The sequence below is a fragment of the Pogona vitticeps genome, chromosome 1 (genome assembly GCF_051106095.1).
Source record: "Pogona vitticeps strain Pit_001003342236 chromosome 1, PviZW2.1, whole genome shotgun sequence".
NCBI lineage: Eukaryota > Metazoa > Chordata > Lepidosauria > Squamata > Agamidae > Pogona > Pogona vitticeps.
Window position 1 is genome coordinate 117704083 of NC_135783.1, and position 15312 is coordinate 117719394.

Genomic DNA, 15312 nt, shown 5'->3' on the forward strand with positions numbered 1-15312 from the left:
GTCATATGGCAAGGACAACAGTGGTTGGACCTCAACATATAAGGAAGGGACAGCTTGGAGAAGCCAAGTCCAGACTAACAGGGAGTGGGCTCTTCATGGTTTGGGGGGTGGGATCTTTCTCAATCTTATAATCCACTACAGGAGTTGGACCTGCAAACCTTTGTATGCAAAGCTTCCATACAATGCGCTGTTGCATGATTACATAAAACTGTACAGTGTGCAAAGGTTTGCTGGGGGTCCTTTATGTGGCAGCCCCAACAGTAATAAATAGGATATCAGTTATGGTTTCATGCCACTGACATTAGTAGGGCTGAAAATAGTTATGACAAACTTTTTCTATTGATTTCAGCAGGACTAATACAGGACTACCTTTTTGGATTCAGCCCCATCCCACCTACTTAGAATATATTAAATGTTTTTCTCTAGTAGAGTCTTTGGTTCCTACTGAAGACTTTTGGTTCACTTCAATTTCCTGCACTCTCGACACCTGATTTAGCCTCAGTCAAAACAGTTTAAAAGAAAGGCTAAATCATACCAAAAGTCAGAGCTGTCCTCAATATGATCCTCATTATGTAAACTAGTTCTATACATGGAATGCAAATCACCATTTATCCCACCTAGACCTAGTGACAGTGCACTGACATTAACATTAAGCATTCAGTAGGACTGTATTATGATTCTTGATGCTTTCACTTTCACGGAGGACTTGCAATTTGGTTATCAAAAAGCAGAGAGCGTATCATAGGAAAAGTGGATTTTTCAGTGCTTGATTGTGACAAATACTAAAGAATAAGTGGAGTGGAATGCAACTGGTGCCTCTAACTATAATATGGCAATCTGTGTCTCTACGTAGACCAAGCATTATATTTTGAAGCATGAAGCAGGTCAGAAAGTACTGAATATAAGTATACTGACATTAAGTCATCAGAACGTTCTATTTCTGCCTCCATTGCTTAATGGCAGTCTTCATTGTCATCAACAACAACTTAGAACTGCAGAGCTGGAAGAGACCCTATGCATCATCAAGTCCAGTGCAGTCAGGAAGGCGCAGCGTGGAACTGAACTCTGGCTCCATAGCCAGATGCCTAAACCACTGAGCTATCCAGCAGTTCATGTGGGAGTTGGCTTGAAAAGGGGAGGCACAGAGATCACACATCAACTGCCATTGCCTAACCATCTAAACCAGCTCTCATACACCCTTTAAAAATATATATTAGGGATGTTGCTGGGGTCCATTATTGTACTTCCCATTTGAACAAAGTGATCTTGAAAATGTATTCGCGAAGGCTTTCACGGCTGGGATCTAACGGTTGCTGTGGGTTTTTTGGGCTCTTTGGCCGTGTTCTGAAGGTTGTTCTTTCTAACGTTAGGAAGAACACCTAACTGGCAAAACTTTAGGAAGAACAACCTTCAGAACACGGCCAAAGAGTCCAAAAAACCCGCAACAACCATTTGATCTTGAAAATGCTTATGAAATTATTACCTGCAGATTTTTCCCCTGGAGTTTGGATTCTCAGTTATTCGACAGGGTTCACAGAGACTCACTGATGCATACATCTTTTTGCCATAGTATTTTTAATAAATAAATTTACATCGCTCATCCATATAGCTTGCCACAGTTTTCAGTTCACTGAAAGCAATCATGGCATTGCCAGGCTATCTGATGGACCATATCTTCAATTATACCCCCATCAGATATTATCTTCCATGAAGGTCATCTTCTGGATTCTGTCACCTTTACAGGTGGGAACCTGAGAGCAGGCCTTCTTAGTGGGTGCTACCACATTATGGAATGCCTTCCCTCAGAAAGCAGGTTGGCTCCTGTCTCCTGTTCTTTTGTCAAAAAAATAAAAACTTTTATTTTCAGATAGGCTTTCAATATCTAAGTTTAACATACATTAAATGTTCTATAATTCCTGCTTCTATATTTTTTCATTTTCTAAATTTTTTTTAAAAAAGGAATGTTTTAATATTACTGTTTAATTTCTTTTCAACAGACCAATTATTTTGTTTTAAATTCTTGTTTGTTTTAACTACATGTGAGCCACCTTGAGTCCCTTCAAAGGGAGAAAGGCAGCATAAAAATAAGCAAATTAAATAAATAAAATAAGTATTCCTGTTTGTACAGTCTTTAAGAACTGCATTCATTCACATGCACATCAGAAACCTATAACAAAAAATATGAAGGAAAACCTGCAGCAAGCTGTGAACATACCCATCTAGAAACTGGGTTTTGAAGGTAAAGGTAAAGGTAAAGGTTCCCCTTGACAATTTTTGTCCAGTCGTGTTCGACTCTAGGGGGCGGTGCTCATCCCCGTTTCCAAGCCATAGAGCCAGCATTTTTGTCTGAAGACAATCTTCCGTGGTCACGTGGCCAGTGCGATTTAGACACGGAACGCTGTTACCTTCCCACCGAGGTGGTCCCTATTTATCTACTTGCATTTGCATGCTTTCGAACTGCTAGGTTGGCGGGAGCTGGTAGAAGCAATGGGCGCTCACTCCATCACGTGGATTCGATCTTACGAGTGCTTGGTCTTCTGACCCTGCAGCACAGGCTTCTGCGGTTTAGCCCACAGCGCCACCACATTTTGAAAGGTGAGAGGAAAAAAAAAATGCAGGGCACAGCCAGTTCAGAGAATAATATGGGAAAAAGGCAGGGCAGTTGCTCATTCCTTAACACAATTCCTTAAATAATGTCTCAGACAACAGAGTCCTGTGATAACCAACTCGTAGTATTGTGACATGAGATTTTATGAGTTCCATCAGATGAAACTGTGTCTTTATCTACTGAACCCATGCCACAAGCAACTGGTCCGCACCGGAAATTTTAACTCATTTTATGCCAGTTTAATGCTTGCTGCTCCCAAACAAGGAATCCTGAGTAATACAATTCTCACAAAGAAAGTAAGAATTTACTTACTTTTAAAAAACCTCCACCATAATTGTAAATCATTGTCAAAAATATGAAAAAGCTTCTTGCCAATGGAAAATTGCTATTCCCAAGATTCTTCAGAGGAAGTCAGAGCATTTTAAACCATTTCAAGTTAGCACCTAAGCAAGTTTAAACGTTCAGTGTACATTAACTTTCTGTGCACTGTAGGGCATGTTATTATTGTTTATTATGTTACAACACAAATATTCATGGAAGCAAAATGAATTTTTTAACGTATAAGGGATGCATTACCTAATAAACGTGAAGGTCTCACTACACTAGGTTGCAGGAAGAGCAGTATACTACCTGGAATCCAAATGTAATAATATGAAACTGAGCTGGTAGAATGTGACTTCTCTGTTATAGTAGTAACAAAGCCATAGCCCATGATAGGTGCTCTAGCTTCTCCCATAATACTACGTAGATGGTTGCAAGACTTGCTTAGTGATGCAGGCTGAAGTACTGGAGACTGAGGACAAGAAGAAGGAGATATCTAAATACTTTACACTTCATTTTTGAGGACATGCGTTTCGGTCCCAACTACCACAGCCTACCTCATTCACCAGAATCTCTATGTAGCATCTGTGGGAGACTGGAGGAGATGCCTTGGGGTACTGTATACAGATGGCGGTACTGTATACTCATTTCCTTCAGCCTCACTCCACTTGCCACATTGAGGTCTAGCCTACTTACTGAACACTTTCTTACTGAAGGTTCAATTTGATCTCTTTGAAAACTTTCCTAGAGACACTTATTAGAGAATAATATTGTCACAGTGGCAACAAGGGAACTTGGGGGGGGGGGAAGTATATGATAAAGTATATGATTCCACTGATAAACTCTTAGTAGGTTTGGATCTATCTGATGCAAAACAGATCTATACAAGTTTACTCAAAAGTAAGCCCTACTGAGACTCATTTCATGTGCTAACGTTCTGTTCTCTCTTTCTTAACAGCCTCTAAGAGTAGAATCCCATTCCACTAGCAGAACTGCTTTATTTAACTACTCCCTCTGACAGAACAGCAAGGGAGCAATTAAGCCTCATATCTACAATTCTCTCAAAATTTCCTTGGGAGGAGTGGGTGCCTTTCTGGACTAGATTTCAGTGGTTGTGGGGATGAGGGGGAGGGTGAAATTCCTGTCACACAAGGGAGAGGCAGCTATTGCTAAACAATATGCATTGTGGTTTTTCAACAAAAGGGGAGCTACATGCAGTCCATATGCTTCCTGTAAGATTTCACAGTCCCCAGAAGCCCCAAGAATCATTAAATGGGGAGGAGGAAAAGGGAGAAAAGGAGGAAGAAAATTGCTCTCTTGGATACATCCAGGAGGGACCATTTTCCTTTTAAGACAAAGCAGAGGCACACCACATGTATGCCTAGTTTTGCCAAAAGGAGGTGAGAAATTGGAAGTGGCCTTCTGGAAGTGTGTGTAGGCCATGATATATCCCAGGTGGAAGAACTGGATGTCTGAAACATTTCTAGCCCGATTTTGCAATGTATGTAGAACATACTCTTACCCTTTTCCTTCCCTGATGAAGGACAGTTTTGAAGGCACAGGAAGATCAGGCTGTCCTGTCATGACTTTATTCTAAACTAGTAGTAAGATACTGTTTTTGTTTTTCAAGCCAATGTATTTGCCCCCATGGATTCAATTACTAAACTCCTCTCACTCTCCTGATTCTTTGAGAATGAATTGGACTACGAATAAATACAAAATTACATCAAAATAGCAGCCAAAGCATAACATACCAAGTGAAACACCTCATGAATCCATGTAACACTTACCTGCAATACAATTCTAAAATCCACAACACCTAAAGAAAGGACAATTTGGAGGAAAGCATAACTCATGGTTGGAGAAAAAAATTACACAATCATGCTGCAGTCATGTGCTAAACCCAATGCACGCATGACCCTGGTTGCAATAAACTGTCAGCTTTGACACTTTGACACATAGTGACGAGATTATCTGCTTCCTTCACTATGTAGCTAGCTCCTTGTACAGTCCTGATCTGACAACATATTTCCTACACACCCCGTTCCCACTATTTGGAAAGGGAAATAAAACCCAGGAAATGCAAAAGGGTGGATGTTTCAAACCACCTTCCTGCATGAGCAGAGACCACATTGCCATATCACTACCTGTGCTTATAAACTTTTGTTTCACTGTACAACACATGGAGTTCTATCTTCCACATTCCTGTCAATGTGTGGGGAAAAAGGCTGCATGCACAGAACTGTCCCTCTATTCTCAGGTCTAGTGAAGAGGGGCAGCATGCAAATACAAAAACTCTATCTGTGCATCAGAAGAATGCATAAGATACTTGGGACTGAGATGTTTATTTTTGACAAGTGCAAAGCAGACAGAAATTCACACATGAGTGCAGCATAAAAATGCTTTCTTTAAAATATTTGTACAACTTGCATTATCTACTATCACATGTACACAGCTCTCCCTTTCTGCTTGCCTATACACTTTACCCCAATTCTTATTTTTTTCACAGACACTTTCATTTCTGGAATTGGGGGAAGGAGATCAATTTATACACATCACAACAATTGAATATGTGATAGAACTGCAACCAAGATTTTATTACTGCAGTATATAAGTTTTTCAATTCATTTGTCATTATATAAACAAAAATAAACCAGAAATAACTTTGAATCACAGAAACAAATGAACACCATTTCAAAAACTCTGCTTATCGATCTTATTAATTTCTATGATGCATGTTAGAAGATCCTAAAGATACTACAGAAGGGGATACAACAATATTTTTGCCACAGAAAAAAGAAAAGCTGCATAATGAACCACATAGGCAATGATCAGTAAAACTGAAAAAAGGAAAGGAAGAGAAAGGAAAAGAAAAAAGGATGAAAAAAACAGAAAAAAATGGATTGTATATTAGTAACTACGCTAAAAAGCCGAACACAACACTTTATAAAATGATCTGTTCTACAGTAAGAGCTACACATTGCTTGTTCAATATTAAGGAAGCATGTTCTGCTTGAAAAAAACAGATATAAGACTCATGACAAAATTCTGGCCTTTGGAGAATAAGTTGGGGAGGATTTATATATCCCTTCCTCTCAGTCCCCCCGACTTTTTTTTTTTAACAATGAAGACAGAGTACATTTTAAATGAGATTTTTGAAGGACCAAAATGAGTCTGTTGACTATAATGTTTTATCTTTAAATAACTTATACAAGGAGATCTACAGCAGGTTCTGACATCTTTTATAGTCGTAACACTTTAGGTTTAGCTGATCAAAGGTACATGGGTCACAGGGAGCTGATGTTGTAATGTTTGCACTCTCAGAGCATCAAAATCCAATGGCCCGGGGAATGATGTATGCGATTAAACAACTTTTAAAATATATTGAATGATTCACAGCTGTAGATGGGGCACTGATTCAACCTAAGTAGAACACTCCTAAGCCCTTACTTTACACATACACTTAAAAAAAAAACATGTGACAACCCTCTTACTGAAATCAATGGGCTTTAAGAGTGCTTCACTTTTGCTGTATCATTTCTATATCTTCCAAATCTAGTAACTGGACATTACAAGCATGTAATATCTGGGTCCTACAGTCATGATTTGGAGAGTCCCTAATAACACCCCTTCAGAGTGTGAGAGTATCAAAAGGTATTTATATATCTATGATGTGGCCTTAGGCCAAGAATTCCAATTCACAATTTAAGCAGGGCCTTTTTTGTCCACATATTCTGTATAATAGGAACCATTTCAGTGTGGTATGATGCTTACCTACAGGATATTTGTGTGAATGGTGCACACACCACATATATATATTCTGTACATGGGTATCTCCCAAGGAATCAGCATTCCAACATGCGGATGTCAGCTCCAGGGAAAATATAAGATTGGTCCTGCCTGTGGGTCCAGTGATTCACAGGCATGCCCTTGCAGCGTGGGATCATAACACACTGCAGAAGCTCTCACTGTTGAAAGCAGGGGTGAGAAATGTGTGGTGCTCCAAATGTTACTGGATTGAAGTTTCCATGAGCACTAGCCAAAATAGCTAGTGGGATGGGATCATGGCACCTGCAGTTCTATAACATCTGGAAGATCACATGATCTCCACCTTTACTGTAAAGGAAACCTCAGATGTGCATTTTTTAATAGGAGGAGACTTGTGTTCAATGTTCTTATGATGTTTTGAGTGCATTTACTGTATGTGGCTGCTAAGAAAAGAAAAAAAGAGCTGTGTGTGTACACTTAGTGAAGTCAACTTGCTAGATGAAGTCATAGACAATTTCCTAATCCAACTGCTTGAACATTCTGCTTGAGAAATTTTGGATGTCTGTTCTTTCATTATGGTCAATCTTTTTGAGCAGAGAAAGGAGACACAGTGAGCCATTACAGCATTAAAAACAGTGAATTCAGACATGATGCTATTTAAGTCATACCTACGCAGTGTCATCCACATGGCCAGATATAAGAGACAACTGATAATATTAGGCAAATATGTGGAAATTGGCATCAAGGAAGAGGAGGATATGGCTATTACATAACCTGGCATGTATTGGATATAGTTGAAATGCTTATGAAACTGACTTATCACCTAAAATAAAGGCCTCCGAATTACATTGTTGTTGTTGTTGTTGTTTGGTATGTTGGAAAACATGTTGTAACACATACAAGCCTATTCCTAAAGTGTACTCTTTATACAATTTACTGTACCATGTTTTCTATCAATATAAATCCTCGCTTCTCTTATCCTTACACATAAGGTGCAGAATTCTACAATTCTTCTCCTTGCCAGTAAGGTTAGCAAGGAAATCACTGATGCTCTCAACAGATTGTTGCATCAGTGAGAACAATGTGCAAAATTCCCCAATTTTTTGCCACAATTATACAATTTATACTACTTGGCAAACTGAGCAGATTGCTCCAAATTAAACTGGCTGCTGCTTTGTTTGAGAAGCACGAGATGGTTTGTTTGCATGTTTCTTGATAATCAGCTAATCTGTATTTTTGTGTGTATGTGTGCATGAGAAAGGATATTAGAGATAGTTACATGTTTTATGCAAATTAACTATTTTTGTGGGGGAGAGCTTGTCTCATTCCTGGCTGGAAGGAAGGCATCAGTTGGGGTTTTAAAAGTCCTTGTTAATTTTGAATCAGTCTATACCAAGGAGGAATTGATATATCTAGCATGTTGTCTGTTTCACAGCATACTGTGAAATAAGTGGTGAGTGTCTGTGGCTTTAGACTAGAAAGAAACAGGTGTCCTAACAGCTGCAATTTGCTCCTTAAATAATCTCACTTCTATGGGGAATAAGTAGGTTGGGGACTGTGATCCTAGACAAAGCAATAATTTTTTCCAGAGTAAGGCTCATCCAGTATCTGATGAGTGCCCTTAACAAGACACTTGGCTTTCTGAATGTCATTCAACTTTCTGGTTCCTTCATGTTTTTGGTAAATGTTGACATTTTGTGGCCATAGTCTCACACTGTTTAATGATACTGTGTTGATGCATTTGATGTGATTCACTTGCTATTTTTCAATGGTTTTCCATGACTAGGTAAAATCACAGGCATTCTACCCAAATATGGTCAAGAGCCACAGTATACACACAGCTGAGAGCAACTGTTGCAAATGTATGCTCACACCTGCATTACAATGAAAAGGAAGCATACAGGTGCACACAACATTGGCAGTTTGAATGAAAGCAGCACGAAATATCTAGCACTCAAATGGTCATCTTGGTACAAAGGCATATCATGATGAACATTTGAATGAAGTCTTCATGCGCGATGCATGTTTCTCCCTACCTGGATGACAAAGAATAATCCTATTCAATTCCCTGGGAGCAAGTTCTTTACAGTAAACATGTGTTAAGTGCTTATCTCTTTAGGTCAACAAAAATGGACAATCTGGGTCTTATCAAAAGAGCCAGTATAAGGGGGGAGGGGAGGGGAGAACAAAAACAACAAAAAAAGATTTTAAAACAATTATTTTATTTTTTAAAATGAGGATATCTATGGTCAGTTGAATTCAGAATCAGAAAATTTAGAAATTGGACCTTACAAGTCAGTTCAGATATTCAATGAGACTTACTCCCAAGTAAATGTGTATAGGACTGCACTTAAAGGTATTAAATGTCATATGCATGCATGTTAAGTTCACATAGTTATTAATGTACCTGATCCATGAATAAGGCTGAGATTAGACGTCAGTCATTCTTTTCCTCTGTTCATTACTTTTCCAGAACAACTACTCTGAGTAAGGCATGGTTGTGGTGGGCTAGTTCCTTTTTCCACCCAAAGAGGGTAGACCATAAGGACCCTTTTCACAGGTATCAGTCCCTTATTATTACCTTGCCTGATGCTTAACAATTGGCAGTGAGGAGGTTGTATCCTTTGGGAACCCAGATTAGGTACTGGAGCTGTCATGTTGGCCCTGGCTTATTATTTATTTGCAAAGCAAATTCTGAGCAATTTATGTTCCTCCTTGCTATCTATTTTTGAAACAAGGGTATCTATACTTATGACATACTACATTTAAATTCTCATTTGTGCTATTTGGAGTATTGTCCTCCATAAAAGTTTAAGTCACTTTTATAATAAGGAAAATATTACTTTATGTTTTAAAAATATCAGATTAGCAGTATCCACATTTGATAATGTGATGTTGCTGTGGTGTTTTTTTTTTTTTAAAAAAAAAACAATCTGTCTAATTCTCAGCTACTTTATTTATGGACTATAACTGGTGGTGAAAAAAATAATAAGAAGAAATGGCTTTTAAAAAGTATCAGCTTAGAAAACTGACAAATGCAGCAAAAGATTATGGAGACATGCAGTGGCTTTGCTAAAATTAAACACAGTAAGTAGAAAAAATGTAACTAATGTATTACCAGTTTGTGCCATAAATTTAGCAGCATCAGCTTGTTCCTGAGGGACCCTTTTCTCATGAACAGATCGAGGTCGCTGACTTTTAATTGTATGATCTCCCATCATTCCAAATTCTAAAGACAGAATAAAGGTTTATGAAAGCTTGTGTGCAGACATTTCTCAAAAGGTTTACATACTATCTCATGCAATTTGTTTGTCAAAAATAACCTGAAGAGGGCACTGGTTAAAAACCTCAGAGCATGGCATTTAACATCAACTTTGTTTGCTAAGCTAGTTTAAGAAAAGAAAAGAAAAAAGCTCAAATCTGTTTCTGGAAAGAGGTCTAAATCCAATCTAGTTTTAAAATATTAAAAATATAAACATTTCAGTTATTGTGATACATACTAAAAATCAGCTGTGGGACAAAACCAGTTATTTAGGCGGGAGACATTTACTCAGAATGTTTTAAATGAGTGCAAACCACACCAGAAAACTACCACTACTGAGTTAAGTGTTGTTCGGTGACAGTACCTAGTGTTTCCTGTGGAGATCAATAGTTTTCCTGCTCATCATTCAGAGACTGATGGACTGGCAAGGAAGCTTTCATGAGAACAGTGCCAATGTCAGATAACAAAGTGGCCCATAAAATGCATAATGATAAGCTGGATGCAACAGCAGCTGTGTCTGTTACTTTCATTGCTCCAGAAAACTCTCAGCTACAAAGAGTGTGGAAGGCCCTGGGCTCTTTCCTGCTGTTGATTCTAAGACAGAACTCTCCTTTGATTTTAATAGGGAAAAATCTGTGTTAAAAACTCCCAAGTGGGAATCATGAGATGGTATTTAAAATAAAACACAGCTCTGCTGATAATTTTCTCCCTTGCCTTTGGCAAATCACTTAACCTCTAACAGCTTGAGCCAATGATTTTGCCAGGATTATTAGTGGGTACCCCAACACCGACGGCAGCAGGGAGCATGATATTATTTCAGTAATGGAGTCAGACATGCTGTCACAGCTTGTATTATGGTGTCAGTCACAGGCTTCACTTGTGATGGTGCCCTAAGTGGTACACGTGTAGACCTTTGTGCCTCGGGAGCATACAAGGCTGCTGCAGTGGCTGAGATGATTACAGTCGTGCTTGCTTTTGCGAAAGTCCACATTCAAAGAGTGGCTTTCCCCCTCCCTTTCTTTACCTCCTTTTCATAAGTCAGTTCACATTGGGAGCTACATGCATGTGGTGGTGGGTGCCACCATCAGAATGTGTGGCTACTTTGTGTTCAGTTGTATGTGGACTAGAACTTCTGAGGAGGAGGGGGGGAACCACAATGTAAAAAAAACAAACAAACCCTAGCCAGTATAGCCACTGACCAGGACAGATTAAAGATTCAGGAAATTGTAATCCTGAAGCAAGTATCCCAAGCTCTAGCATGAAAGGATGCCATCTGTAAAAAAGAAGATTTTCTGTAAATTATATATATGCACAGCCACAACAGTCAGCATGATTGCTGCAACTCTTTTGCAGGTCAACACAATCACATGGAAATGGCCATGCATATAACCCACATTTTGTCATGCCAATTCTCCCATAAAGTGGAGGCTGGCTATGAATCCACATTCTTGATCCCCACATTTATAAAATGTTATGTTCTTCCCCTTCTCCCCTCCCCTCAATATTTGAAAGGATTCTGCAAATATCCATTTAATCATAGATTTTTAATGATTCAATTTTAAATATATGCTTGTTAAGCATGTAAGAATAGCCATATATTTGGCATGTTAAGGCGATTTCCTGTTTCAGAACCTAATTAATAAAACATCTTTTGGAATTCTATGATACATTTTTCATAAATTCTAGAAATATTTATTGTGCATAATTGGTAACTACATTATTTAATAGAACTGTTTAGAGTTCATCCCCCTTTCAAAACTTTAAGCTCATTAAGCAAGAACATATAGTGAACCAAAACTGGAATTACATGAATGTTCTGAATGCAAGATCAAGTACAAATCTCAGAAAACTTACATTTTTTTGACTACAACTTTCAGAATCTTCCAGTGACCCTGTTAACTGTAGACTTCTTCGAGTAATAAGCCAAAAAAGGAAATTTTCCAAGCTCTTGTAAAATCTTTGTGCCCCAAACAAATCATGGCACATCCAACCTCATGCAACCCACCCTGGTTAGCACTGGCTTCAAATTTAGGAGAGGATCTTTGGGTAAGAAGTTTTCAATGGTCCCTCTTCTGACTCTGTCTCCCTCTCCCACAAATGCCTACATTTCTACTGCCTGTTTGTTTGCCTTTCTCAAAAGAAGAATAAGAATTTCATAGCTCCTTAAAAAAAAACTTTATCCATCCATTGTTTGTTTGCAGGTATATAGGCAGCAAGGGCAGGTATATAGGCAGCAAGAGCAAGGTGGAGTAGCAGTAGGAACAGAAAGCTACAGGGATTGGCAGTGCTCTTTCTTCCAGTTTATGATGCTGATCTCTGACCTGGAACCTAGCATCACCTAGGTCCAGAAAAGAAGGAGTAAGGGAAGCAAGACCTCAGCAAACCCTAGCACTTACCACCATTACTGCACAGCTACTCTGCCCTGATACTCAAGCCAAAGATGAAATATTTCCATACCAGTTGCTTCCCAAACAACTGCCAAGGATCCACCCTTACTATACCAAGAAACAGAGAAGCTGGCAAACTAGCAACCATGTACCTAGTTAAGTGCATGAACTACATGTGGCATACTACAGGAGGAGGAGGAAGGCTATATGGATACCGCCACAGTCTGGGGTCTCACTGGTTCTTATTTTAGCTTAACTTTTCAACAATCAGGGAAACAGCAGCTTACCAGTTGTGCAGACCTGCCAGAAAGATGTGTTTATTATTATTATTATTATTATTATTATTATTATTATTATTATTATTATTATTATTATTATTATTATTATTATTATTATTATTATTATTATTATTGGCAATTAAACCATTTTCAGAATGGAATTCTGCAACAGGGAGGTTGCTTTGCTATAGGAAGGGCTTCCAGAGGAATTCATGGAATATATGTTTTTAGCCATGTATAGTTATGTGGAATAAATAATAGAGAAATCAACATAACAAGTTTATGAGTGTTTATTTGGAAGTAAGCCCTACAGAGTTCAGTGGGATTTTCTCTCAAGGAAGTAGGCATAGGATTGTGGCCTTAGGAACTCTAAACATATGAGGTTTCTGTCTCTCTACTCTGATTACGTAGCTGGGAATGAATAATGAAACTACAATGGTCTTAAGTTCCAGGAAAACACTAACTGAAATTGAATCACAAAAGTACTATATAAGAAGAAATGCTTCATTTTTGCATGAGACAACACTTTGCTCTCTCAATGTAGTGATAAGAAATACATATACACTTAACATTAAATAGTTTATGCAAACACCATAGAGCAAAGAATTTTGAATTTCAGAGTAGATTAAGCCTAGTGAGTTTATTTGAATTTTATATCTGGTGACCTTTCAGGTAAGAGACTGTGCAAAATAATATGATATGTTAATAGACTGAAGGGCAATGTCTACAGTATACTGTAATATAGATCTCCAATAAGGCATGCACCTTATTTTGCAATTATAAACTCTGAAGTGCCAAAATGTATAGAAGAGAGGGAAAGATACTGCCCTCCAGGTGCTGATGAAGTCCAATTCCTATGATCACTCCCTGCTAAATACACATTCAACAGGCTGAGAGATGCTGTAGTCTAGCAACATTTAGAGAGGTACACATTCCCACGCCTTGTCTACAGTTTAAACAAAACAGCCTTGTGATGTTTATTGACACAAAATTGGGTGAAATAACTAACACCTTGGAAGACAGGGACAACATTCAAAAAGACCTTCATAGGCTTGAGCACTGGGCTGAAAACAACAGAATGAAATTTTACAGGGATTAAGTGCAAAGTTCTTCACCTAGGGAAAGAAAACTAAATGCACAGTTACAAGATGGGGAATACTTGGTTCAGCAATATTATGAGTGAGAAAGAGCTTGGAATTTTTGTAGATCACAAACTGAATAGGGCCAACAGTGTGATGTGGCTACAAAAAAAGGCAAATGTGATTTTACAATGCATTAACAGGAGGATAGTCTCCAAATGCCATGAAGTACTAGTCCGCTTTTAGTTAAGCCTCATCCAGAGTACTGTACTCTATCCAGTTCTGGACACCACATTTTAAGAAGTATGCTAACTAGAGATGGGTAAAGGTAAAGGTTCCCCTTGACAATTTTTGTCCAGTCATGTTCGACTCCAGGAGGCGGTGCTCATCCCTGTTTCCAAGCCATAGAGCCAGCGTTTGTCCAAAGACAATCTTCCGTGGTAACATGGCTAGTGCGACTTAGACACAGAACGCTGTTACCTTCCCACCGAAGTGGTCCCTATTTATCTACTTGCATTGCATGCTTTCGAACCGCTAGGTTGGCGGGAGCTGGGACAAGCGACGGGCGCTCACTCCGTCGCGTGGATTCGATCTTACGAGTGCTTGGTCCTCTGACCCTGCAGCACAGGCTTCTGCGGTTTAGCCCACAGCGCCACCACGTCTCACTAGAGATGAGCATGAATTAAAAAGCAAATCACCAAATTAATTAAAAAAAATTCTAATTCATCAATTTGTATCCATATAAATCAATGTCCTGATGACTCACAAATCAATAAATTTTTAGTGACTTTGGAATCGTCAATTCATTTGGTTATAAAACAGCCCCCCAGACACATAGAAACACCAAATTGACAGGGAAGCTTCTCCCTCCAAGTTTGGTAAAGACTAAGTTTCAGATGTCTGAGTTATATACCCACAAAGAGGGAGCCCCCAGGAAAGTTTTCCCCAGCCATCTAGAGACACCAAAATCACAGAGAAACTTCTAGTGACACTCCTTTACAATCCCTCCAAGTTTGGTGAAGATTGGATTTCCTCAAACCAGCTGCTAAAGGGTATTTTCCTGGGTGGACCCACTTTGTGGACGTATAATTTGGGTGTCTGAAACCCAAGCCAAACTTGGAGGGGTTGTAGAGGAGAGTCAGAGTAAGCTTCCCTGCAACGTGGGTGTTTCTAGCTGTCTGGTGGGGCATTTAATACAATTTTAAATTTAAAAAATGAATTGACAAACTGATTCATCTATTTATCAGGAAAAAACTGTAATTTCATAATTTGTAATTCATCAACCTTGACAAATCACAAACCAAAAGGAACCACCATTTTTCTGATTCATGGCCATCTCTAATGCTAAAAAACTGGAGCAAGTTAACAGGAGGGCAAAAAGGATGATCAGGAAGCTAGAAATCAAGCTCTATGAGGAAAGATTGAAAGAACTGGGCACATTTAGCCTTGAGAAAAGAAGGCTAAGAGGAGATATCATAGGACCTCCAAATATGTGAAAGATAGTCAATACAGAGGAGGGGCAGGATCTGTTCTCAGTCATCCCAGAGTACAGGAAACACACTAATGGACTTAAGCTACCAGAAGCCAGATTTAGGCTGAATACCAAGAA

The 15312-nt window shown here is 38.8% G+C and overlaps 1 protein-coding gene across 5 annotated transcripts in view; it reads right to left on the minus strand.

The window, feature by feature from the left end:
• Positions 1-15312, minus strand: part of ADGRB3 (adhesion G protein-coupled receptor B3) — a 585030-nt gene that overhangs the window by 371457 nt on the left and 198261 nt on the right. For 4 of the 5 annotated variants that reach the window (XM_078386075.1, XM_073000099.2, XM_078386069.1 and 1 more), the window contains exon 3: positions 9816-9926. The exons of the other annotated variant lie outside the window; for it this stretch is intronic. In XM_078386075.1, coding sequence (XP_078242201.1) covers positions 9816-9926 — 111 coding nt within the window. The remainder of the gene's footprint in view (positions 1-9815; positions 9927-15312) is intronic. 5 annotated transcript variants of the gene reach the window in all.